This window comes from Poecile atricapillus (assembly GCF_030490865.1).
Source record: "Poecile atricapillus isolate bPoeAtr1 chromosome 36 unlocalized genomic scaffold, bPoeAtr1.hap1 SUPER_36_unloc_5, whole genome shotgun sequence".
Taxonomy (NCBI): Eukaryota; Metazoa; Chordata; class Aves; order Passeriformes; family Paridae; genus Poecile; species Poecile atricapillus.
This window is the reverse complement of record NW_026708995.1, coordinates 54,543-79,650: the sequence shown is the minus strand read 5'-3', so window position 1 is coordinate 79,650 and position 25,108 is coordinate 54,543. Positions and strand designations below refer to the sequence as shown.

The window sequence follows — 25,108 nt, the reverse complement described above, 5'->3', positions numbered from 1 at the left end:
TGTCACACACCTGTCACTGTCACACACCTGTCACACACCTGTCACACACCTGTATCTCACCTGTCCAGCGAGCACAGCCGTCACTGGTTCTTCAAGGGCCGCCTGTCCCTCGATGGTCGCGCTGTGCCGGGGTCGCTCTTCGGGCGCCTGATGGACACCCAGAGCTCCTCCCACCCCAACAACGTCATCAAATTCTGTGACAACAGCAGGTGAGTGACACACCTGGGACACCTGGGGACACCTGGGGGGACATGGGGACACCTGGGGGGACATGGGGACACCTGGGGACACCTGGGGACACCTGGGGACACACCTGGGGACACCTGGGGACAGCTGGGGACACCTGGGGACACCTGGGGACACCTGGGGACAGCTGGGGACACCTGGGGACACCTGGGGACAGCTGGGGACACCTGGGGGGACATGGGGACACCTGGGGGTACCTGGGGACACCTGGGGATGCTTTTGGGGACATTTGGGGGATTTTGAGGCTCCCTGGGTGGGATTTTTGGTGATTTTGGGATCCTGGGTTGAATTTTGGGGTGAATTTTGATGATTTTGGGGTGAATTTTGGTGATTTTGGGGTGAATTTTGGTGATTTTGGGGTGGATTTTGGTGATTTTGGGGTGAATTTTGGTGATTTTGGGGTGAATTTTGATGATTTTGGGGTCCCTCTCCCCCCAGCGCCATCCGGGGGGTCCCGGTGTGGGATTTTGGGGTGAATTTTGGGGTGAATTTTGGTGATTTTGGTGATTTTGGGGTGAATTTTGGGGATTTTGGGGTGGATTTTGATGATTTTGGGGTCTCTGTCCCCTCAGCGCCATCCAGGGGGTCCCGGTGTGGGGTTTTGGGGTGAATTTTGGTGATTTTGGGATCCCTGATTGGATTTTGCGGTGAATTTTGGGGATTTTGGGGTGGATTTTGATGATTTTGGGGTGAATTTTTGTGATTTTGGGGTGAATTTTTGGGATTTTGGGGTGAATTTCGGTGATTTTGGGGTGAATTTTGATGATTTTGGTGTCTCTGACCCCTCAGTGCCATCTGGGGGGTCCCGGTGTGGGATTTTGGTGATTTTGGGGTGAATTTTGGTGATTTTGGGGTGAATTTTGGTGATTTTGGTGATTTTGGGGTGAATTTTGATGATTTTGGGGTGGATTTTGATGATTTTGGGGTGAATTTTGGTGATTTTGGTGTCTCTGACCCCCCAGTGCCATCCGGGGGGTCCCGGTGTGGGATTTTGGGGTGAATTTTGATGATTTTGGGGTGAATTTTGGTGATTTTGGTGTCTCTGACCCCCCAGTGCCATCCGGGGGGTCCCGGTGTGGGATTTTGGGGTGAATTTTGGTGATTTTGGTGATTTTGGGGTGAATTTTGATGATTTTGGTGTCTCTGTCCCCTCAGTGCCATCCGGGGGGTCCCGGTGTGGAATTTTGGGGTGAATTTTGATGATTTTGGGGTGAATTTTGGTGATTTTGGGGTGAATTTTGATGATTTTGGTGTCTCTGACCCCTCAGTGCCATCCGGGGGGTCCCGGTGGCCGCGCTGTGGCCGCAGGACCCGGCCGGGCCCAGCCCCTTCGAGAAGAGGACGAGCGTCCGGCACGTGACCTTCACCGCCGAGACACACAACTTCCCCACCGGTCAGCGGGGTCACCGCGGGGTCACCGAGGGGTCACTGAGGGGTCACAGGGTCACAGTGGGGTCATGGAGTCACAGCAGGGTCATGGGGTCACCGTGGGGTCATCGTGGGGTCACCGAGGGGTCATGGCGGGGTCACCGCGGGGTCACGGGGTCACCGTGGGGTCACCGCGGGGTCACGGGGTCACAGTGGGGTCACCGAGGGGTCACGGGGTCACCGTGGGGTCACCGCGGGGTCACGGGGTCACAGTGGGGTCACCGAGGGGTCACGGGGTCACCGTGGGGTCACCGAGGGGTCACGGGGTCACCGTGGGGTCACCGAGGGGTCATAGAGTCACCACGGGGTCACAGTGGGGTCACCGTGGGGTCATGGGGTCACCGTGGGGTCACGGGGTCACTGTGGGGTCACCGAGGGGTCACGGGGTCACCGCGGGGTCACAGTGGGGTCACCGTGGGGTCACGGGGTCACGGTGGGGTCACCGCGGGGTCACGGAGTCTCCGTGGGGTCATGGAGTCACAGCGGGGTCACAGTGGGGTCACGGGGTCACCGCAGGATCACGGGGTCACAGTGGGGTCAGTGGGGTCAGTGGGGTCAGTGGGGTCAGGGGTCTGGGGTCAGGGGTCAGGGGTCAGTGGGGTCAGTGGGGTCAGGGGTCAGTGGGGTCAGTGGGGTCAGGGGTCACAGGTCAGGGGTCACAGGTCAGGGGTCAGTGGGGTCAGGGGTCAGTGGGGTCAGTGGGGTCACAGGTCAGGGGTCAGTGGGGTCAGGGGTCACAGGTCAGGGGTCAGTGGGGTCAGTGGGGTCACAGGTCAGGGGTCAGTGGGGTCAGTGGGGTCACAGGTCAGGGGTCAGTGGGGTCAGGGGTCACAGGTCAGGGGTCAGTGGGGTCAGTGGGGTCAGGGGTCACAGGTCAGGGGTCAGTGGGGTCAGTGGGGTCAGGGGTCACAGGTCAGGGGTCAGTGGGGTCAGTGGGGTCAGGGGTCACAGGTCAGGGGTCAGTGGGGTCAGTGGGGTCAGGGGTCACAGGTCAGGGGTCAGTGGGGTCAGTGGGGTCAGGGGTCACAGGTCAGGGGTCAGTGGGGTCAGTGGGGTCAGGGGTCACAGGTCAGGGGTCAGTGGGGTCAGAGGTCACAGGTCAGAGGTCAGGGGTCAGTGGGGTCAGGGGTCACTGGGGTCAGGGGTCAGTGGGGTCAGGGGTCACAGGTCAGGGGTCACTGGGAGGGGTCCGAGCTCAGTTGAGGTTCAGGGCTGAGGTTCCCGCTGGGATTTTGGGGTGAATTTGGGGGATTTTGGGATTTTGGGGTCTCTGGGGCCGTCTCCAATGATGTCCCCACTGATGTCCGTCTGTCCCCGCTGTCCGTCTGTCCGTCCATCCCCACTGTCCCCACTGATGTCCGTCTGTCCCCACTGTCCGTCTGTCCGTCCATCCCCACTGTCCCCACTGTCCATCTGTCCGTCCATCCCCACTGTCCGTCCGTCTGTCCATCCCCACTGATGTCCCCACTGTCCGTCCGTCTGTCCATCCCCACTGATGTCCCCACTGTCCGTCTGTCCCCCCAATGTCCGTCTGTCCCCACTGTCCCCACTGTCCATCTGTCCGTCCATCCCTACTGTCTGTCCGTCTGTCCATCCCCACTGATGTCCCCACTGTCTGTCCGTCTGTCCATCCCCACTGTCCCCACTGTCCATCTGTCCATCCATCCCCACTGTCCGTCCGTCTGTCCATCCCCACTGATGTCCCCACTGTCCCCACTGTCCATCTGTCTGTCCATCCCCACTGTCCGTCCGTCCGTCCATCCCCTCTGATGTCCGTCCATCCCCACTGATGTCCCCACTGTCCGTCTGTCCCCCCAATGTCCGTCTGTCCCCACTGTCCCCACTGTCCATCTGTCCGTCCATCCCTACTGTCTGTCCGTCTGTCCATCCCCACTGTCCCCACTGTCCATCTGTCCATCCATCCCCACTGTCCGTCCGTCCGTCCATCCCCTCTGATGTCCGTCCATCCCCTCTGATGTCCCCCTGTCCGTCTGTCCGTCCATCCATCCATCCCCTCTGATGTCCATCCATCCCCTCTGATGTCCCCTGTCCGTCTGTCCGTCCGTCCATCCCCTCTGATGTCCGTCCATCCTTCCCCACTGTCTGTCCGTCCCCTCTGATGTCCCCCTGTCCGTCTGTCCCTCCGTCCATCCCCTCTGATGTCCGTCCATCCCCTCTGATGTCCCCCGTCCATCTGTCCCTCCATCCATCCCCTCTGATGTCCCGCTGTCCGTCTGTCCGTCCATCCATCCCCTCTGATGTCCATCTGTCCATCTGTCCATCCATCCATCCTCTCTGATGTCCCCCTGTCCGTCTGTCCGTCCGTCCGTCCGTCCTCAGCCGTGGCCCCGTTCAGCGGCGCCACCACGGGCACGGGGGGCCGGATCCGGGACGTGCAGTGCACGGGGCGGGGGGCGCACGTCATCGCGGGCACGGCCGGCTACTGCTTCGGGAACCTGCTGATCCCGGGTAAGGGACCCAAAAACACCCGAAATTCACCCAAAATCAGATCCAGGAGCCCCAAAAACCCCAAAATCCCACCCCAAAAACCCCCAAATCCCACCCCAAAAACCCCCAAATCCCACCCAGAAACCATCACAAACCCCGGCTACTGCTTCGGGAACCTGCTGATCCCCGGTGAGGAACCCCAAAAACACCTGAAATTCACCCAAAATCAGATCCAGGATCCCCAAAAACCCCAAAATCCCACCCCAAAAACCCCCAAATCCCACCCCAAAAACCCCAAAATCCCAACCAGAAACCATCACAAACCCCGGCTACTGCTTCGGGAACCTGCTGATCCCTGGTGAGGAACCCCAAAAACACCCGAAATTCACCCAAAATCAGATCCAGGACCCCCAAAAACCCCAAAATCACACCCAAAATACCCCAAAATCCCACCCCAAAAACCCCCAAAACCCCCAAAATCCACCCTGAAACCATCACAAACCCCGGCTACTGCTTCGGGAACCTGCTGATCCCCGGTGAGGAACCCCAAAAACACCTGAAATTCACCCAAAATCAGATCCAGGACCCCCAAAAACCCCAAATCCCACCCAAAATACCCCAAAATCCCACCCAAAATACCCCAAAATCCCACCCTGAAACCATCACAAACCCCGGCTACTGCTTCGGGAACCTGCTGATCCCCGGTGAGACACCCAAAAATAACCCAAAAACACCCAAAAACACCCAAAATAACCCCAAATTCACACCCGGGAACCCCAAAAACCCCAAAATCCCACCCAAAATACCCCAAAATCCCACCCAAAATACCCCAAAATAACACCCTGAAAACCCCAAATCCCACTCAAAATACCCAAAATTCACCCAGAATTCACCCAAAATTCACCCAAAATTCACTCAAAACCACCCAAAATACCCCAAAAACACCCAAAATACCCCAAAAATACCCAAAATACCACAAAACCACCCAAAATACCCCAAAATTCACCCAAAATATCACAAAATTCACCCAAAATACCCAAAATTCACCCAAAATACACCAAAATTCACCCAAAATACCCCAAAACCACCCAAAATACCCCAAAATTCACATTCGGGACCCTCGGAAACCCCAAAATTCCTCAAAATTCCCCAAAATTCCCCAAAAAATCCCCCCCAAATTGCCCAAAATTTCCCCCCCAAAATTCCCAAAAATTCCCAAAATTCCCAAAAATTCTTAAAAATTAAAAAAATTCCACCAAATTCCCAAAAAATTCCCAAAAAATTCCCAAAAAATTCCCCAAATTCCCCCCAAAAATTTCCAAAAATTCCCAAAATTCCCTCCAAATTCCCCCCAAAATCCAAAAAAATTCCCCCAAAATTCCCAAAATTCCCCAAAAATTCCCCAAAAATCCCCAAATTCCCAAAAATTAAAAAAAAATTCCCAAAAATTCCCCCAAATTCCCCCAAATTCCCCCAAATTCCCAAAATTCCCCCCAAAAATTCAAAAAAATTCTTAAAAATTCAAAAATAATTCCAAAAAATTTCCCTCAAAATTCCTAAAAATTTCCCAAAAAATTCCCAGAATTCCCCAAAATGCCCAAAAAATGCCAAAAAAAATCCCAGAAATTCCCAAAAATTCCCAAAAATTCCCCCAAAATTCTCCAAAATTCCCAAAAAATTAAAAAAAAATCCAAAAAACTCCCAAAAAATTCCCAAAAATTCCCCCCAAAATCCCCCCAAAAATTCCCCCAAATTCCCCAACATTCAAAAAAAACTCCCAAAAATTCCCAGAATTTCCCCCAAATTCCCTCAAAATTCCCCCAAAAATTCTCAAAAATCCTTAAAAAATTCAAAAATAATTCCAAAAATTTTCTCCAAAAATTCCCCAAAATTTTCAAAATTCCCAGAAATTTCCTCAAAAATTTCCCTCCAAATTCCCCAAAATTCCAAAAAAATTCTCCAAAAAATTCCCTAAAAATTCCCAAAAAATGCCAAAAATTCCTCAAAATTCCAAAAAATTCCCCCCAAAAATCCAGAAAAAAATTCCCCCAAAATTCCCCCGAATTCCCCAAAATTCCAAAAAAAAATTTCCCAAAATTCCTCCAAATTTCCCAAAATTCCGAAAAAATTCCCCAAAATTCCCCAAAAAATTTCCAAAAAATTCCCAAAATTTCCAAAATTCCTGAAATTCCCAAAAAAATTTCCCAAAAAATTCCCAAAATTTCCAAAATCCCCAAAATTTCCCGAATTCCCAAAAATCCCAAAAACTTCAATAATTTCCCTCAAAATTCTCCCAAAATTCCCCAAAAATTCCCCAAAATTCAAAAAAAATCCCAAAAATTCCCAAAATTCCACCAAAAAATTCTTAAAAATTAAAAAAAATCCCCCAAAAATTCCCAAAATTCCCAAAAATTCCCAAAATTCCCAAAAATCCGGCCCAAATTCCCCGAAATTCCCCAAAAATTCCCAAAACCGTCCCCAAAATTCCCCCAAAAATTCCCCAAAAAATTCCCAAAAATATCCCCAAAATCCCCCAAAATTCCCCCTAAAATTCCCAAAAATTCCCAAAATCCTCCAAAAATTCTCAAAATTTCCTAAAATTCCCCAAAAATTCCCAAAATTTCCCCAAAATTCTCAAAATTTCCCAGAATTCCCCCCAAAAAATTCCCCAAGGATTCCTCAAAATTCCCAAAAAAATTCCCAAAAAATTCCCCCCAAATTCCCAAAAATTAAAAAAAAAATTCCTCAAAATCCCCAAAATTTCCCCCAAATTCCCAAAAATTCTTAAAAATTAAAAAAAATTCCCAAAAAAATTCCCCCGAAATTCCCAAAATTCCCCCCCAAATTCCCCAAAATTCTTAAAAATTCAAAAAACTTCCCCAAAAACTCCAAAAAAATTCCACAAAATTCTTCAAAATTCCCCAAAAATTCCCTAAAATTAAAAAAAAAATCCAAAAAATTCCCAAAAATTCCCCAAAATCCCCCAAAAATTCCCAAAAATCCCCCAAAAACTCCCAAAATTTACCCCAAAATTCCCCAGAAATTTCAAAAAATTCCCAAAAATTCCCCCAAAATTCCCCCCAAAATCCCCCCAAAATTCTCCCAAAGTTCTCAAAAAAATTCCCCCAAAAATTCCCAAAAATTTCCCCAAAAATTCCTAAAAATTCAAAAAAAATTACCCCAAAATCCCCCCAAAATTCCCCAAAATCCCCCAAAAATTCCCACCAAATTCTCCAAAAATTCCCCCAAAAATTCTCAAAAATTCCAAAAAATTCCTAAAAATTCCCAAAAAATCCCCCCAAAATGCCCCAAAAATTCCCAAAAATCCCCCAAAAATTCCCCCAAAATTTCCCAAAAATTCCCAAAAAATTCCCAAAAATTCCCCAAAAATTCCCCCTAAAATCCCCCAAAATTCCCCCAAAATTCCCAAAAATTCCCCCAAAAATTCCCAAAAAATTCCCCCAAAATTCCCCCAAAATCCCCCAAAAATTCCCAAATATTGCCCCCAAACTTCCCAAAAATTTCCAAAAAATTCCCCCCAAAATCCCCCCAAAATTCCCCCAAAAATTCCCAAAAATTCCCAAAAATTCCTCAAAAATTCCCCCCAAAATCCCCCCAAAATCCCCCAAAACTTCCTCCAAAAATTCCCGAAAAATTCCCAAAAATTCCCCCAAAAATTCCCCCAAAATTCCCCCAAACTTCCCAAAAATTTCCAAAAAATTCCCCCCAAAATCCCCCAAAAATCCCCAAAAAATTCTCCCAAAAATTCCCAAAAATTCCCAAAAATTCCCCAAAAATTCCCCCCAAAATCCCCCCAAAATTCCCCAAAATCCCCCAAAAACTCCCAAAATTTACCCAAAAATTCCCCAAAAATTCCCCAAAAATTCCCCCAAAATTCCCCCAAAAATTCCCAAAAATTCCCAAAAATTTCCAAAAAATTCCCCCCAAAATCCCCCCAAAATCCCCCAAAACTTCCTCCAAAAATTCCCAAAAATTCCCAAAATTTACCCCAAAATTCCCCAAAAATTCCCAAAAATTCCCAAAAAATTCCCAAAAAATTCTCCAAAAATTCCCAAAAAATTCCCCCCAAAATTTCCCCAAAATTCCCCAAAATTCCCCCAAAAATTCCAAAAAAAATTCCCAAAAAATTCCCCCAAAAATTCCCAAAAATTCCCAAAAATTCCAAAAAAAATTCCCAAAAATTCCCAAAAATTCCCAAAAATTCCCAAAAAATTCCCAAAAATTCCCAAAAAATTCCCCCAAATTCCCCCAAAATTCCCCAAAAATTCCCAAAAATTCCCAAAAATTCCCAAAAAATTCCCCAAAAATTCTCCAAAAATTCCCAAAAAATTCCCAAAAATTCCCCATTTCTGCCCCCCAGCCCCATTTCTGACCCCCAGCCCCATTTCTGACCCCCAGCCCCATTTCCAGCCCCATTTCCAGCCCCATTTCCAGCCCCATTTCTGACCCCCAGCCCCATTTCCAGCCCCATTTCTGCCCCATTTCCAGCCCCATTTCCAGCCCCATTTCCAGCCCCATTTCTGCCCCATTTCCAGCCCCATTTCCAGCCCCATTTCTCACCCCCAGCCCCATTTCTGCCCCATTTCCAGCCCCATTTCCAGCCCCATTTCTGCCCCATTTCTGCCCCATTTCTGCCCCATTTCTGCCCCATTTCCAGCCCCATTTCCAGCCCCATTTCTGCCCCATTTCCAGCCCCATTTCCAGCCCCATTTCCAGCCCCATTTCTGCCCCATTTCCAGCCCCATTTCTGCCCCATTTCTGCCCCATTTCCAGCCCCATTTCTGCCCCCCAGCCCCATTTCCAGCCCCATTTCCAGCCCCATTTCTGCCCCCCCAGCCCCATTTCCAGCCCCATTTCCAGCCCCATTTCTGCCCCATTTCCAGCCCCATTTCTGCCCCATTTCCAGCCCCATTTCCAGCCCCATTTCCAGCCCCATTTCTGCCCCATTTCTGCCCCATTTCCAGCCCCATTTCCAGCCCCATTTCTGCCCCATTTCTGCCCCATTTCTGCCCCATTTCCAGCCCCATTTCCCCCTGCAGGGTTCCAGCAGCCCTGGGAGGACGCGCTGGCCCCGTACCCTGCGGCGTTTGCCCGGCCCCTCGAGGTGGCCATCGGGGCCAGCGACGGCGCCAGCGACTACGGGAACAAATTCGGGGAACCCCTGCTGGCAGGTGAGGGGACACCTGGGGGACATGGGGACAGCTGGGGGGACATGGGGGGACACCTGGGGACACACCTGGGGACAGCTGGGGACACTGGGGACACCTGGGGGGACATTGGGGACACCTGGGGACACCTGGGGACACCTGGGGACACCTGGGGATACCTGAGGGACATTGGGGACACCTGGGGGGACATGGGGGGACATGGGGGGACACCTGGGGACACCTGAGACACACCTGGGGACACCTGGGGGGACATGGGGGGACATGGGGGACATACCTGGGGACACCTGGGGACACCTGGGGACACCTGGGGACACCTGGGGGGACATGGGGACACCTGGGGGGACCCCTGGGGACACCTGGGGGGACATTGGGGACACCTGGGGACACCTGGGGGGACATGGGGGGACACTGGGGACACCTGGGGACATCTGGGGGACATTGGGGACACCTGGGGGGACATGGGGACACCTGGGGACACCTGGGGACACCTGGGGACACCTGGGGACACCTGGGGACACCTGGGGACAGCTCTGGGGACACCTGGGGACATTTGGGGATGATTTTGGGACGTTTTGGGGACATTTGGGGACTCTTGGGGACATTTTGGGGACATTTGGGGACAATCTGGAGACATCTGGGGATAATTTTGGGGATAATTTGGGGACATTTGGGGATATCTGGGGACACCTGGGGACGTTTGGGGGGGTCTGGGGACAGCTGGGGACAATTTGGGGACGTTTTGGGGACATTTGGGGACATTTAGGGATAATTTTGGGGATAATTTGGGGACATTTGGGGACGATTTGGGGACAATTGGGGTCATTTGTGGACTCTTGGGGACAGTTTGGGATAATTTTGGGACATTTGGGGACATTTGGGGACATTTGGGGACATTTTGGGACATTTTGGGAACATTTGGGGACAATTTGGGGACATCTGGGGACATTTGGGGACATTTTTGGGGATTTCGGGACATTTGGGGATGTTTTGGGGACACCTGGGAACAATTGGAGACAATTTGGGGACTCTTGGGGACATTTGGAGATCATTTGGGGACTTTTGGGGATAATTTGGGGACATTTGGGGACATTTTGGGGACGTTTGGGGACATTTGGGGACATTTTGGGGACGTTTGGGGACATTTGGGGACATTTTGGGGACGTTTGGGCTGCTTTTGGGGCTGATTTTGGGGTCATTTTGGGTGATTTTGGGGTGATTTGGGATGATTTTGAGTGATTTTGGGATGTTTGGGATGATTTTGGGTGATTTTGGGTGATTTTGGGTGGATTTTGGTATTTCCAGCCTTTTCCCGGGGGGTCTGGGCTGAGCTTGGGGTCGATTTTTGACCTTTTTTTCCCATTTTTGATTTCCCCCGATTTTGGCCGATTTTGGCAGGGATTTCTGGGTGGATTTGGGTGAATTTGGGCGGATTTTGGGATTCCCAGGCTTTGTTCAGGGATTCTGGGCTGAGCTTGGGGCTGATTTTTGACTTTTTGGGCTGAGCTTGGGGTCGATTTTTGAGCTTTTTTTGCCGTTTTTGATTTCCTCCAATTTCCTCCAATTTTCCCCCAATTTTGGCCGATTTTGGTGGGGATTTTTGTGCAGATTTGGGTGAATTTGGGTGGATCTTGGTGTCCCCAGGCTTTGTCCAGGGATTCTGGGCTGGTTTTGGGGCTGATTTTGGGATGATTTTGGGTGAATTTGGGTGAATTTGGGCAGATTTTGGTATCCCCAGGCTTTGCCTGGGGGGTCTGGGCTGAGCTTGGGGCTGATTTTGGGGGATTTTGGGGGTCATTTTGGGTGACTTTGGGGTGATTTTGGGATGATTTTGGGACAATTTTGGGTGATTTTGGATGAATTTGGGTGGATTTTGGTATCCCCAGGCTTTTCCTGGGGGGTCTGGGCTGGTTTTGGGGCCGATTTTTGACCTTTTTTTGCTGTTTTTGATTTCCCCCGATTTTGGCTGATTTTGGCCGATTTTGGCCGATTCTGGTGGGGATTTTTGTGCGGATTTGGGTGAATTTGGGTGGATTTTGGGATTCCCAGGCTTTGTTCAGGGATTCTGGGCTGAGCTTGGGGCTGATTTTGGGATGATTTTGGGTCATTTTGGGTGATTTTGGGATCATTTTGGGTGATTTTGGGGTCATTTTAAGTGATTTTGGGGTGTTTGGGATGATTTCGGGTGATTTTGGGTCGTTTTGGGTGATTTTGGGGTCATTTTGGGTCACTTTGGGATGATTTTTAGTGATTTTGGGGTGTTTGGAATGATTTTGGGGTGATTTTGGGATGATTTTGGGATGATTTTGGGTGACTTGAGATGATTTTTAGTGATTTTGGGTGATTTTGAGACGGTTTGGGGAGATTTTGGGATGATTTTAGGTGATTTTAGGGTGATTTTGGAGTCATTTGGGGTGACTTGAGGTAACTTTTAGTGTTTTGGGATGATTTTGGGGTGATTTTGGGGTGATTTTGGGATGGTTTGGAGTGATTTTGGCCGATTTTGGGTGATTTCAGCTGGAATTTTTTGATGGATTTGGGTGATTTTGGGGTGATTTTTGATGATTTTAGGTGATTTTGGGGGATTTTGGGGTGGTTTTGGGTGACTTGAGATTTTTTTTGAGCGATTTTGGGTGATTTTGCGTTGATTCGGGGTGATTTGGGGTGATTTTGAGTGAATTCAGCCGATCTTGGGTGATTTCAGCTGGAATTTTTCACGGATTTGGGTGAATTTGGGTGAATTTGGGCAGATTTTGGTATCCCCAGGCTTTTCCTGGGTGGTCTGGGCTGAGCTTGGGGCTGATTTTGGGGTATTTTGGGGTATTTTGGGGTCTTTTGGGTGATTTGGGATGATTTTGAGTGATTTTGGGATGTTTGGGATGATTTTGGGTGACTTTGGGATGTTTGGGATGATTTTGGGTGATTTTGGGTGAATTTTGGCAGATTTTGGTATCCCCAGGCTTTTCCTGGGGGGTCTGGGCTGAGCTTGGGGTCGATTTTTGACCTTTTTTTGCTGTTTTTGATTTCCTCCGATTTTGGCTGATTTTGGTGGGGATTTTTGTGCAGATTTGGGTGAATTTGGGCGGATTTTGGGATTCCCAGGCTTTGTCCAGGGATTCTGGGCTGGTTTTGGGGCTGATTTTTGACTTTTTGGGCTGAGCTTGGGGTCGATTTTTGACCATTTTTTCCCGTTTTTGATTTCCCCCGATTTTGGGTGATTTTGGGTGATTCTGGTGGGGATTTTTGTGCGGATTTGGGTGAATTTGGGTGGATTTTGGTGTCCCCAGGCTTCGCCCGCTCCTTTGGGCAGGTCCTGCCCGGGGGGCAGCGCCGGGAGTGGATCAAGCCCATCATGTTCAGCGGCGGCATCGGAGCCCTGGAGGACGAGCACGTCCGGAAAGAGGCCCCGGAGCCGGGTAAGGGCCCAAAAACACCCCAAAAACACCCCAAAATACCCCAAAAACACCCGAAAATACCCCAAAAATACCCCCAAAACACCCCAAAATCCCCCCAAAACACCCCAAAACCACCCCAAAACACCCCAAAATACCCCAAAACACCCCAAAACACCCCAAAATACCCCGAAAATACCCCAAAAACACCCCAAAACACCCCGAAAACACCCCAAAATACCCCAAAAATACCCCAAAAACACCCCAAAACACCCCGAAAACACCCCAAAATACCCCGAAAATACCCCAAAAACACCCCAAAACACCCCGAAAACACCCCAAAATACCCCAAAATACCCCAAAACCACCGCAAAACACCCCAAAATACCCCAAAAATACCCCAAAAATACTAAAAAACACCCCAGAAATACCCCAAAATACCCCAAAAACACCCCAAAAACACCCCAAAATACCCCCAAAACACCCCAAAATACCCCAAAATACCCCAAAACCACCGCAAAACACCCCAAAATACCCCAAAAATACCCCAAAAATACTAAAAAACACCCCAGAAACACCCCAAAATACCCCAAAAACACCCCAAAAACACCCCAAAATACCCCCAAAACACCCCAAAAACACCCCAAAAATACCCCAAAAATACCCCAAAATTCCCCAAAACCACCCCAAAATACCCCAAAAACACCCCCAAAACACCCCAAAATACCCCAAAACACCCCAAAACACCCAAAAACACCCCAAAAACACCCCAAAATACCTCAAAATTCCCCAAAAACACCCCAAAAACGCCCCAAAACCACCGCAAAACACCCCAAAATACCCCAAAAACACCCCAAAATACCCCAAAATACCCCAAAAACACCCCAAAACACCCCAAAACACCCCAAATCCCCCAAAATCCCCCCAAATTTCCCCAAATTCTCCCCAAAATTCCCCAAATCCCCCCAAAATCCCCAAAAATCCCCCAAATCCCCCCAAAATCCTTCCAAAAAGCCAAAAATCCCCCAAAATCCCCCAAATCCCCCAAATCCTCCCCAAAATCCCCAAATCCCCCCCAAATCCCCCAAAATCCTCCCCCAAATCCCCCCCAAAACTGCCCAAAATTCCCCAAATTCCATCCCAAACCACCCAAAATCCTCCTGAATTCCCGAAAATCCCCCCAAATCCTCCCCCAAATCCCCCAAAATCCCCCCAAATGCGCCCCAAATCCCCCAAATCTGCCCCAAATTCCCCAAATTCCATCCCAAACCACCCCAAAATCCTCCTGAATTCCCAAAAATCCCCAAAATTCACTGAATCCCCCCCAAATCCCCCCAAATCTCCCCAAATCCCCCCAAAATCCCCCCAAATTCCACCTAAAATCCCCTCCAATCCCCCCAAAATTCCCTAAATTCCATCCCAAAATCCTCCAGAATTCCCAAAAATCCCCCAAAATTCCCCCAAAAATCCCCAAAAATCCCCAAAAATCCCCAAAAATTCCCCCAAATCCCCCCAAAATTCCCCCAAATGTCCCAAAATCCTCCAGAATTCCCAAAAATCCCCCAAAATCCCCCCAAAAATCCCCTCAAATCCCCCCAAAAATCCCCCAAAATCCCCAAAAATCCCCAAAAATTCCCCTTAAATCCCCCCCAAAATTCCCCAAATTCCATCCCAAAATCCTCCAGAATTCCCAAAAATCCCCAAAATTCCCCAAATCCCCCCAAAATCCCCTCCTGAGCCGCCCCTCCCCCCCCAGGGATGTTGGTGGTGAAGTTGGGGGGTCCCGTCTATCGCATCGGAGTGGGGGGAGGGGCCGCCTCCTCCATCCAGGTTTGGCCTTTTCCCGGGAATTTGGGGAATTTGGGAAAATTTGGGAATTTTTGGGAATTTTTCGGAATTTTTGGGAATTTTTTTGGGATTTTTTGGGGATTTTTTGGGGATTTTTTGGGTGGAATTTGGGGAATTTTGAGGATTTTTTTGGGATTTTTTGGGGGGGATTTTGGGGGGATTTTCAGGAATTTGGGGAATTTTGGGAATTTTGGGAATTCAGGGGGAATTCTGGATGGTTTGGGATGGAATTTGGGGAATTTGGGAATTTTGGGGAATTTTTGGGATTTTTTTGGGGGGGTTTTGGGTGGAATTTGGGGAATTTTGGGGATTTTCGGGTGGATTTTGGAGATTTTGGGGGGATTTTTGGGGATTTTGGGGGGATTTTGGGGAATTTTGGGAATTTGGGGAATTCAGGAGGAATTCTGGATGGTTTGGGATGGAATTTGGGGAATTTGGGAATTTTTGGGATTTTTTGGGGATTTTTGGGGGGATTTTTTGGGATTTTTGGGGGATTTTTTGGGATTTTTTGGGGGGATTTTGGGGGGATTTTCAGGATTTTGGGGGGAATTTTTGGGGAATTTTTGGAATTTTGGGAATTCAGGGGGAATTCTGGATGGTTTGGGGTGGAATTTGGGGAATTTGGGAATTTTGGGGATTTTTTGGGGATTTTTGGGGATTTTTGGGGGGGATTTGGGGGTCCCGTCTATCGCATCGGAGTGGGGGGAGGGGCCGCCTCCTCCATCCAGGTTTGGCCTTTTCCCGGGAATTTGGGAAAATTTGGGAATTTTGGGGGATTTTTGGGATTTTTGGGAATTTTTGGGAATTTTTTGGGGATTTTTTGTGGATTTTTTGGGGATTTTTTGGGTGGAATTTGGGAAATTTTGGGGATTTTTGGGGGGATTTTTGGGGGATTTTTGGGGGGGATTTTTGGGGGATTTTCAGGAATTTTGGGGGGAATTTGGGGGATTTTTGGGAATTTTGGGAATTCAGGGGGAATTCTGGATGGTTTGGGATGGAATTTTGGGAATTTGGGGAATTTGGGAATTTTTGGGATTTTTTGGGGATTTTTGGGGGGGTTTTGGGTGGAATTTGGGAATTTTTGGGGATTTTTGGGGGGATTTTTTGGGGGATTTTTGGGGAGATTTTGGGGGGATTTTAGGGGGATTTTCATGAATTTGGGGGGATTTTTGGGAATTTTGGGAATTCAGGGGGAATTCTGGATGGTTTGGGATGGAATTTGGGGAATTTGGGGAATTTTGGGGGAATTTTGGGGAATTTTGGGGGATTTTGGGGGATTTTTGGGGGATTTTGGGGGTCCCGTCTATCGCATCGGAGTGGGGGGAGGGGCCGCCTCCTCCATCCAGGTCTGGCCTTTTCCCGGGAATTTGGGAAAATTTGGGAATTTTGGGGGATTTTTGGGATTTTTGGGAATTTTTGGGAATTTTTTTGGGATTTTTTGGGGATTTTTTGGGGATTTTTTGGGTGGAATTTGGGGAATTTTGGGGATTTTTGGGGGGATTGTTTGGGATTTTTGGGGGGATTTTGGGGGGATTTTCAGGATTTTGGGGGGATTTTGGGAATTCAGGGGGAATTCTGGATGGTTTGGGATGGAATTTGGGGAATTTGGGGAATTTGGGAAAATTTGGGAATTTTTGGGGATTTTTGGGAATTTTTGGGGATTTTTTGGGGATTTTTTGGGTGGAATTTGGGGAATTTTGGGGATTTTTGGGGGGATTTTTGGGGAATTTTTGAAGGAATTTTGGGGGGATTTTCAGGATTTTGGGGGGATTTTGGGAATTTTGGGAATTCAGGGGGAATTCTGGATGGTTTGGGATGGAATTTGGGGAATTTGTGATTTTTTGGGAATTTTTGGGAATTTTTGGGATTTTTTGGGGATTTTTGGGGATTTTTTGGGTGGAATTTGGGGAATTTTGGGGACTTTTTTGGGGGGATTTGAGGGGATTTTTGGGGGATTTTTTGGGGGGATTTTTGGGGGGATTTTCAGGAATTTGGGGGATTTTGGGGGATTTTTGGGAATTTTGGGAATTCAGGGGGAATTCTGGATGGTTTGGGATGGAATTTGGGGAATTTGGGAATTTTTGAGATTTTTTGGGGGATTTTTTGGGGATTTTTTGGGTGGAATTTGGGAAATTTTGGGGATTTTTGGGGGGATTTTTGGGGATTTTTGGGGGGATTTTGGGGGGATTTTCAGGATTTTGGAGGAATTTTGGGAATTTTGGGAATTCAGGGGGAATTCTGGATGGTTTGGGATGGAATTTGGGAATTTTTGGGAATTTTTGGGGAATTTTGGGGGGATTTTGGGTGGAATTTGGGGAATTTTGGGGATTTTGGGGGGTTTTTTGGGGGGATTTTGGGGTGGATTTTGGGGATTTTGGGGGATTTTTGGGAATTTTGGGGGGATTTGGGGGAATTTTGGGAAATTTTGGGGAATTTGAGGTGGTTTGGGATGGAATTTTGGGAATTTGGGGAATTTGGGGATTTTGGGGGATTTTTGGGGATTTTGGGGGGATTTTGGGGGAATTTTGGGAATTCAGGGGGAATTCTGGATGGTTTGGGATGGAATTTGGGGAATTTGGGGAATTTGGGAATTTTTGGGATTTTTTGGGGATTTTTGGGGATTTTTTGGGTGGAATTTGGGGAATTTTGGGGATTTTTTGGGGATTTTTTGGGGGGGTTTTGGGTGGAATTTGGGGAATTTTGGGGATTTTTGGGGGGATTTTTTGGGGATTTTCAGGAATTTTGGGGGATTTTGGGGAATTTTGGGAATTTTGGGAATTCAGGGGGAATTCTGGATGGTTTGGGATGGAATTTGGGGAATTTGGGATTTTTTGGGATTTTTTGGGGATTTTTCGGGGGGTTTTGGGTGGAATTTGGGGAATTTTGGGGATTTCTGGGGGTTTTTTGGGGGGATTTTTGGGGGATTTTTGGGTGGATTTTGGGGATTTTGGGGGATTTTCAGGAATTTGGGGGATTTTTGGGAATTTTGGGAATTCAGGGGGAATTCTGGATGGTTTGGGATGGAATTTGGGGAATTTGGGAAAATTTGGGAATTTTTGGGAATTTTTGGGAATTTTTTGGGGATTTTTTTGGGATTTTTTGGGTGGAATTTGGGGATTTTTGGGGATTTTTTGGGGATTTTTTGGGGGGATTTTGGGGTGGATTTTGGGGATTTTGGGGATTTTGGGGGGAATTTGGGGGATTTTTGGGAATTTTGGGAATTCAGGGGGAATTCTGGATGGTTTGGGATGGAATTTGGGGAATTTTGGGAATTTGGGGCAATTTTGGGGGATTTTTGGGGATTTTGGGGGTTTTGGGGGTTTTGGGGGGTCCCGTCTATCGCATCGGAGTGGGGGGAGGGGCCGCCTCCTCCATCCAGGTTTGGCCTTTTCCCAGGAATTTGGGGAATTTGGGAATTTTGGGGGATTTTTGGGATTTTTTGGGAATTTTTGGGAATTTTTTGGGGATTTTTTGGGAATTTTTGGGGATTTTTTGGGTGGAATTTGGGGAATTTTGGGGATTTTTTGGGGGGATTTTTTGGGATTTTTGGGGGATTTTTTGGGAATTTTTGGGGGAATTTTTGGGGATTTTCAGGATTTTGGGGGGATTTTGGGGAATTTTGGGAAATTTTGGGGAATTTGAGGTGGTTTGGGATGGAATTTTGGAAATTTGGGGCAATTTTGGGGGATTTTGGGGGATTTTTGGGGATTTTGGGGGGATTTTGGGGGAATTTTGGGAATTCAGGGGGAATTCTGGATGGTTTGGGATGGAATTTGGGGAATTTGGGAATTTTTGGGATTTTTTGTGGATTTTTTGTGGATTTTTTGGGGATTTTTTGGGTGGAATTTGGGAAATTTTGGGGATTTTTGGGGGGATTTTTGGGGGATTTTTTGGGGGGATTTTTGGGGGATTTTCAGGATTTTGGGGGCATTTTGGAGGATTTTGGGGATTTTTGGGAATTCAGGGGGAATTCTGGATGGTTTGGGATGGAATTTGGGGAATTTGGGAATTTTTGAGATTTTTTGGGGATTTTTTTGGGGAGGTTTGGGGGGTTTTCGGTGGAATTTTGGGAATTTTGGGGATTTTTGGGTGGATTTTTTTGGATTTTTGGGGGGATTTTTGGGTGGATTTTGGGGATTTTGGGGGATTTTCAGGAATTTGGGGGGGATTTTGGGGGATTTTTGGGAATTTTGGGAATTCAGGGGGAATTCTGGATGGTTTGGGATGGAATTTGGGGAATTTGGGGAATTTGAGGAATTTTGGGGGATTTTTGGGGATTTTTGGGGGATTTTGGGGGTCCTGTCTATCGCATCGGAGTGGGGGGAGGGGCCGCCTCCTCCATCCAGGTTTGGCCTTTTCCCGGGAATTTGGGGAATTTGGGAATTTTGGGGAATTTTGGGGCTTTTTTGGGAATTTTTGGGGAATTTTTGGGAATTTTTTTGGGATTTTTTAGGGATTTTTGGGGATTTTTTTGGGGATTTTTTGGGTGGAATTTGGGGAATTTTGGGGAATTTTGGGAATTTTGGGGGGATTTTTTGGGATTTTTGGGGGGATTTTGGGGGGATTTTCAGGATTTTGGGGGGATTTTGGGAATTCAGGGGGAATTCTGGATGGTTTGGGATGGAATTTGGGGAATTTGGGAATTTTTGGGATTTTTTGGGGATTTTTGGGGGGATTTTTTGGGGGGATTTGAGGGAATTTTGGGGGGATTTTAGGTGGAATTTTGGGGGGATTTTCAGGATTTTGGGGGGAATTTGGGGAATTTTGGGAATTCAGGGGGAATTCTGGATGGTTTGGGATGGAATTTGGGGAATTTTGGGGGAATTTGGGAATTTTGGGGATTTTGGGGATTTTTGGGGGGGTTTTGGGGGATTTTTTGAGGGGATTTTGGGGGGATTTTCAGGAATTTGGGGGGATTTTGGGGGGAGTTTTGGGAATTTTGGGAATTCAGGGGGATTTTGGATGGTTTGGGATGGAATTTGGGGAATTTTGAGGGGATTTTGGGGGATTTTTGGGGATTTTTTGGGAATTTTTGGGGATTTTTTGGGTGGAATTTGGGAATTTTGGGGGATTTGAGGGGATTTTGGGCAGATTTGGGGGGATTTTTGGGGAATTTGGGATGGAATTTTTGGGAATTTGGGGGGGATTTGAGGGAATTTGGGAATTTTGGGGAATTTTGGGGAATTTTGGGGGGATTTTTGGGGATTTTTGGGGGGATTTGAGGGGATTTGAGGTGGAATTTGGGGGATTTTTGGGGGGATTTTTGGGAATTTAAGGGGAAATTTGGGGGATTTTCAGGAATTTGGGGGGAATTTTGGGAATTTTGGGAATTCAGGGAGAATTCTGGATGGTTTGGGTGGAATTTGGGGAATTTTTAGGGGATTTGAGGGGATTTTGGGCAGATTTGGGGGAATTTTTGGGAATTTGGGATGGAATTTTTGGGAATTTGGGGGGGATTTGAGGGAATTTGGGAATTTTGGGGAATTTTGGGAATTCAGGAGGATTTTGGGGTGGTTTGGGTGGAATTTGGGGAATTTTGGGGCAGATTTGGGGGGATTTAGGAAATTTTTGGGGATTTTTTGGGGGGTTCCTGCCTGAATTTTTTGGGGTTTTTTTGGTGGTTTTGGTGTTCCCGGATTTTTTTGGATTTTTTGGGGTTCCTGGTTGGATTTTTGGGATTTTTTTTGGTTTTTTGGGGTTCCTGGATTAATTTTTGGGGTTTTTTTGGTGTTCTGGGATGAATTTTTGGGACTTTTTTGGGTTTTTGGGGTTCCTGGATGAATTTTTGGGGTTTCCTGCGGCATTTTTGGGATTTTTGGATGGATTTTTTTTCTTTTTTTTTGGGTTTTCCAGTCAGGATTTTTTGGGTTTTTTGGGATTTTTTGGGATTTGGGATTTTTTGGGGTTCCTGGATGGATTTTTTGGGATTTTTGGGGTTCCTGGATGGATTTTTTGGGATTTTTGGGGTTCCTGGATGGATTTTTTGGGATTTTTTGGGATTTTTGGGGTTCCTGGATGGAGTTTTTGGGGTTTTTGGGGTTCCTGGATGGATTTTTTGGGATTTTTTAGGGTTCCTGGATGGATTTTTTGGGGTTTTTTGGGATTTTTTGGGGTTTTTGGGGGGTTTCTTTTGGTTTTTTTTTTTGTTTTTCCAGTTGGGATTTCGGGATCTTTTTGGATTTTGGGATTTTTTGGGATTTTTTGGGATTTCATTCTCCCCAGGTCCAAGGGGACAACGAGGCCAAGCGGGATTTGGGATTTGGGATTTGGGGTTTTTAGGGGTTCTTGGATGGATTTTTTGGGGTTTTTTTCGTTTTTTGGGGTTTTTCTGGTCAGAATTTTTCAGGATTTTTTGGGATTTTGGGATTTTTGGGATTCTGTTCTCCCCAGGTCCAAGGAGACAACGAGGCCCAGCGGGATTTGGGATTTTTGGGGTTCTTGGATGAATTTTTGGTGTTTCTGGATCAATTTTTTTGGGGATTTTTTGGGATTTTGGGTTTTTCTGGTCAGAATTTTTGGGGATTTTTTGGGATTTTGGGATTTTTGGGATTCTCTTCTCCCCAGGTCCAAGGGGACAACGAGGCCCAGCGGGATTTGGGATTTGGGGTTTGGGATTTGGGGTTTGGGATTTGGGATTTGGGGTTTGGGGTTTGGGATTTGGGATAAATTTGGGATTTGGGGTTTGGGATTTGGGGTTTGGGATTTGGGGTTTGGGATTTGGGATAAATTTGGGATTTGGGGTTTGGGATTTGGGGTTTGGGATTTGGGATAAATTTGGGATTTGGGATTTGGGATTTGGGATTTGGGATTTGGGGTTTGGGATTTGGGATTTGGAGTTTGGGATTTGGGATTTGGGGTTTGGGATTTGGGGTTTGGGGTTTGGGATTTGGGATTTGGGATTTGGGATTTGGGGTTTGGGATTTGGGATTTGGGGTTTGGGATTTGGGGTTTGGGGTTTGGGATTTGGGGTTTGGGATTTGGGGTTTTTTGGTGTTCCTGGATGGATTTCTTTGGGGTTTTTTTCGTTTTTTGGGGTTTTTCTGGTCAGAATTTTTGGGGATTTTTTGGGATTTTGGGATTTTTGGGATTCTCTTCTCCCCAGGTCCAAGGGGACAACGAGGCCCAGCGGGATTTGGGGTTTGGGATTTGGGGTTTGGGATTTGGGATTTGGGGTTTTTAGGGGTTCTTGGATGAATTTTTGGTGTTTCTGGATCAATTTTTTTGGGGTTTTTTTGGGATTTTGGGTTTTTCTGGTCAGAATTTTTCAGGATTTTTTGGGATTTTGGGATTTTTGGGATTCTCTTCTCCCCAGGTCCAGGGTGACAACGAGGCCCAGCGGGATTTGGGATTTTTAGGGTTCTTGGATGAATTTTTGGTGTTTCTGGATGGATTCTTTGGGGGTTTTTTTAGTTTTTTGGGGTTTTTCTGGTCAGAATTTTTGGGGATTTTTTGGGATTTTGGGATTTTTGGGATTCTCTTCTCCCCAGGTCCAGGGTGACAACGAGGCCCAGCGGGATCTGGGGGCGGTGCAGCGCGGGGACCCCGAGATGGAGCAGAAACTGAACCGGGTCCTGCGGGGCTGCGCCGAGAGCGGCGCCAGGAACCCCATCAGCTCCATCCATGACCAGGGGGCCGGGGGAAACGGTGACAATTGGGGACATTTGGGGACATTTGGGGACATTGGGAACCCCATCAGCTCCATCCACGACCAGGGGGCCGGGGGAAACGGTGACAATTGGGGACATCTGGGGACATTGGGGACATTTGGGGACATTTGGGGACATTTGGGGACATCTGGGGACATCTGGGGACATTTGGGGACATCTGGGGACATTTGGGGACATCTGGGGACATTGGGAACCCCATCAGCTCCATCCATGACCAGGGGGCCGGGGGAAACGGTGACAATTGGGGACATTTGGGGACATTTGGGGACATTTGGGGACATTGGGAACCCCATCAGCTCCATCCACGACCAGGGGGCTGGTGGCAATGGTGACAATTGGGGACATTTGGGGACATTTGGGGACATCTGGGGACATCTGGGGACAATTGGGGACATCTGGGGACATTTGGGGACATTTGGGGACAATTGGGGACATTGGGGGACATTTGGGGACATCTGGGGACATTTGGGGACATTTGGGGACACTGGGAACCCCATCAGCTCCATCCATGACCAGGGGGCCGGGGGAAACGGTGACAATTGGGGACATCTGGGGACAATTGGGGACATTTGGGGACATTTGGGGACATCTGGGGACATTGGGAACCCCATCAGCTCCATCCATGACCAGGGGGCCGGGGGAAACGGTGACATTTGGGGACATTTGGGGACATCTGGGGACATTGGGAACCCCATCAGCTCCATCCATGACCAGGGGGCCGGGGGAAACGGTGACAACTGGGGACAACTGGGGACATTTGGGGACATTTGGGGACATTTGGGGACATTTGGGGACAATTGGGGACATTTGGGGACACTTGGGGACATTTGGGGACATTCGGGGACATTTGGGGACATTTGGGGACATCTGGGGACATTGGGAACCCCATCAGCTCCATCCATGACCAGGGGGCTGGTGGCAATGGTGACATCTGGGGACATTTGGGGACAATTGGGGACATTTGGGGACATTTGGGGACATTGGGGACATTTGGGGACATTTGGGGACATTTGGGGACATTTGGGGACATCTGAGGGGGTTTGGGGACAGCTGGGGACATCTGGGGACATTTGGGGGGGTTTGGGGACATTTGGGGACATTTGGGGACGTTTGAGGATCGGGAATTTCGGGGGATTTGGGGTCCGGGGGGGATTTCTGGGGGGTGGTTCCGAGGGGGTTGGGGCTGTCCCCAATGTCCCCAACGTCCCCTCAATGTCCCCCTGATGTCCCCGACGTCCCCCTGATGTCCCCCTGATGTCCCCAATGTCCCCCCCAATGTCCCCTGATGTCCCCCCGGTGTCCCCAACGTCCCCTCAATGTCCCCGATGTCCCCAGGGAATGTCCTGAAGGAGATCTCGGAGCCGGCCGGGGCCGTCATCTACGCCAGCCGCTTCCAGGTCAGTGTCCCCAATGTCCCCAGTGTGTCCCCAATGTGTCCCCAGTGTGTCCCCAGTGTCCCCAATGTGTCCCCAATGTGTCCCCAATGTCCCCAATGTGTCCCCAATGTCCCCAGTGTGTCCCCAATGTCCCCAATGTCCCCAATGTCCCCAATGTCCCCCCCAATGTCCCCAATGTCCCCAATGTCCCCAGTGTCCCCAATGTCCCCAATGTCCCCAATGTCCCCCCCAATGTCCCCAGTGTCCCCAATGTCCCCAATGTCCCCAGTGTCCCCAATGTCCCCAATGTCCCCAATGTCCCCAGTGTCCCCCATCCCTTCACTCCCTTGTTACACCGGTGGCCCTGGTGACACTGGTGACACTGGTGACAGCTGGGTGACCCCACGCTGAGTGTCCTGGAGCTCTGGGGTGCCGAGTACCAGGAGTGTCCCCAATGTCCCCCATCCCTTCACTCTGTGATTACACCATGGTGACATTGGTGACACTGGTGACACTGTGGTGGCCCTGGTGACACTCTGGTGACATTGGTGACACCGATGACAGCTGGGTGACCCCACGCTGAGTGTCCTGGAGCTCTGGGGTGCCGAGTACCAGGAGTGTCCCCTGTCCCCAATGTCCCCAATGTCCCCAATGTCCCCAATGTCCCCCATCCCTTCACTCCCCTGTTACACTGGTGACACTGGTGACACTGGTTACACCATGGTGACACTGGTGACACTGGTGACACTCTGGTGACACTGTGGTGGCCCTGGTGACACTCTGGTGACACCGATGACAGCTGGGTGACCCCACGCTGAGTGTCCTGGAGCTCTGGGGTGCCGAGTACCAGGAGTGTCCCCTGTCCCCAATGTCCCCAATGTCCCCATCCCTTCACTCTGTGGTTACACCATGGTGACACTGGTGACCCTGGTGACACTCTGGTGACACTCTGGTGACACTCTGGTGACACTGGTGACACCGGTGACAGCTGGGTGACCCCACGCTGAGTGTCCTGGAGCTCTGGGGTGCCGAGTACCAGGAGTGTCCCCAATGTGTCCCCAATGTCCCCAATGTCCCCATCCCTTCACTCCCCTGTTACACTGGTTACACCATGGTGACACTGTGGTGGCCCTGGTGACACTGGTGACATTGGTGACACTCTGGTGACAGCTGGGTGACCCCACGCTGAGCGTCCTGGAGCTCTGGGGTGCCGAGTACCAGGAGTGTCCCCAATGTCCCCCATCCCTTCACTCTGTGGTTACACTGGTGACACTGCTGACACTGTGGTGACACTGGTGACACTGGTGACACTGGTGACACTCTGGTGACAGTTGGGTGACCCCACGCTGAGCGTCCTGGAGCTCTGGGGTGCCGAGTACCAGGAGTGTCCCCAATGTCCCCCATCCCTTCACTCCCCCGTTACACTGGTTACACCATGGTGACACTGGTGACACTGGTGACACTGGTGACACTGGTGACACTCTGGTGACACCGATGACACCGATGACAGCTGGGTG

General features: G+C 49.0%; 1 protein-coding gene across 9 annotated transcripts in view; it reads left to right on the top strand.

The window, feature by feature from the left end:
- Positions 1-25,108, top strand: part of PFAS (phosphoribosylformylglycinamidine synthase) — a 92,111-nt gene that overhangs the window by 23,516 nt on the left and 43,487 nt on the right. For 8 of the 9 annotated variants that reach the window (XM_058828526.1, XM_058828525.1, XM_058828527.1 and 5 more), the window contains exons 7-14: positions 69-209; positions 1,515-1,639; positions 4,015-4,143; positions 9,183-9,314; positions 12,596-12,724; positions 14,457-14,530; positions 22,036-22,192; positions 23,551-23,612. In XM_058828526.1, the coding sequence (XP_058684509.1) occupies positions 69-209; positions 1,515-1,639; positions 4,015-4,143; positions 9,183-9,314; positions 12,596-12,724; positions 14,457-14,530; positions 22,036-22,192; positions 23,551-23,612 (949 nt within the window). Of the gene's footprint in view, positions 1-68; positions 210-1,514; positions 1,640-4,014; positions 4,144-9,182; positions 9,315-12,595; positions 12,725-14,456; positions 14,531-22,035; positions 22,193-22,230; positions 22,277-23,550; positions 23,613-25,108 lie in introns of all 9 variants that reach the window. The other variant, XM_058828529.1, reaches the window with a different exon arrangement.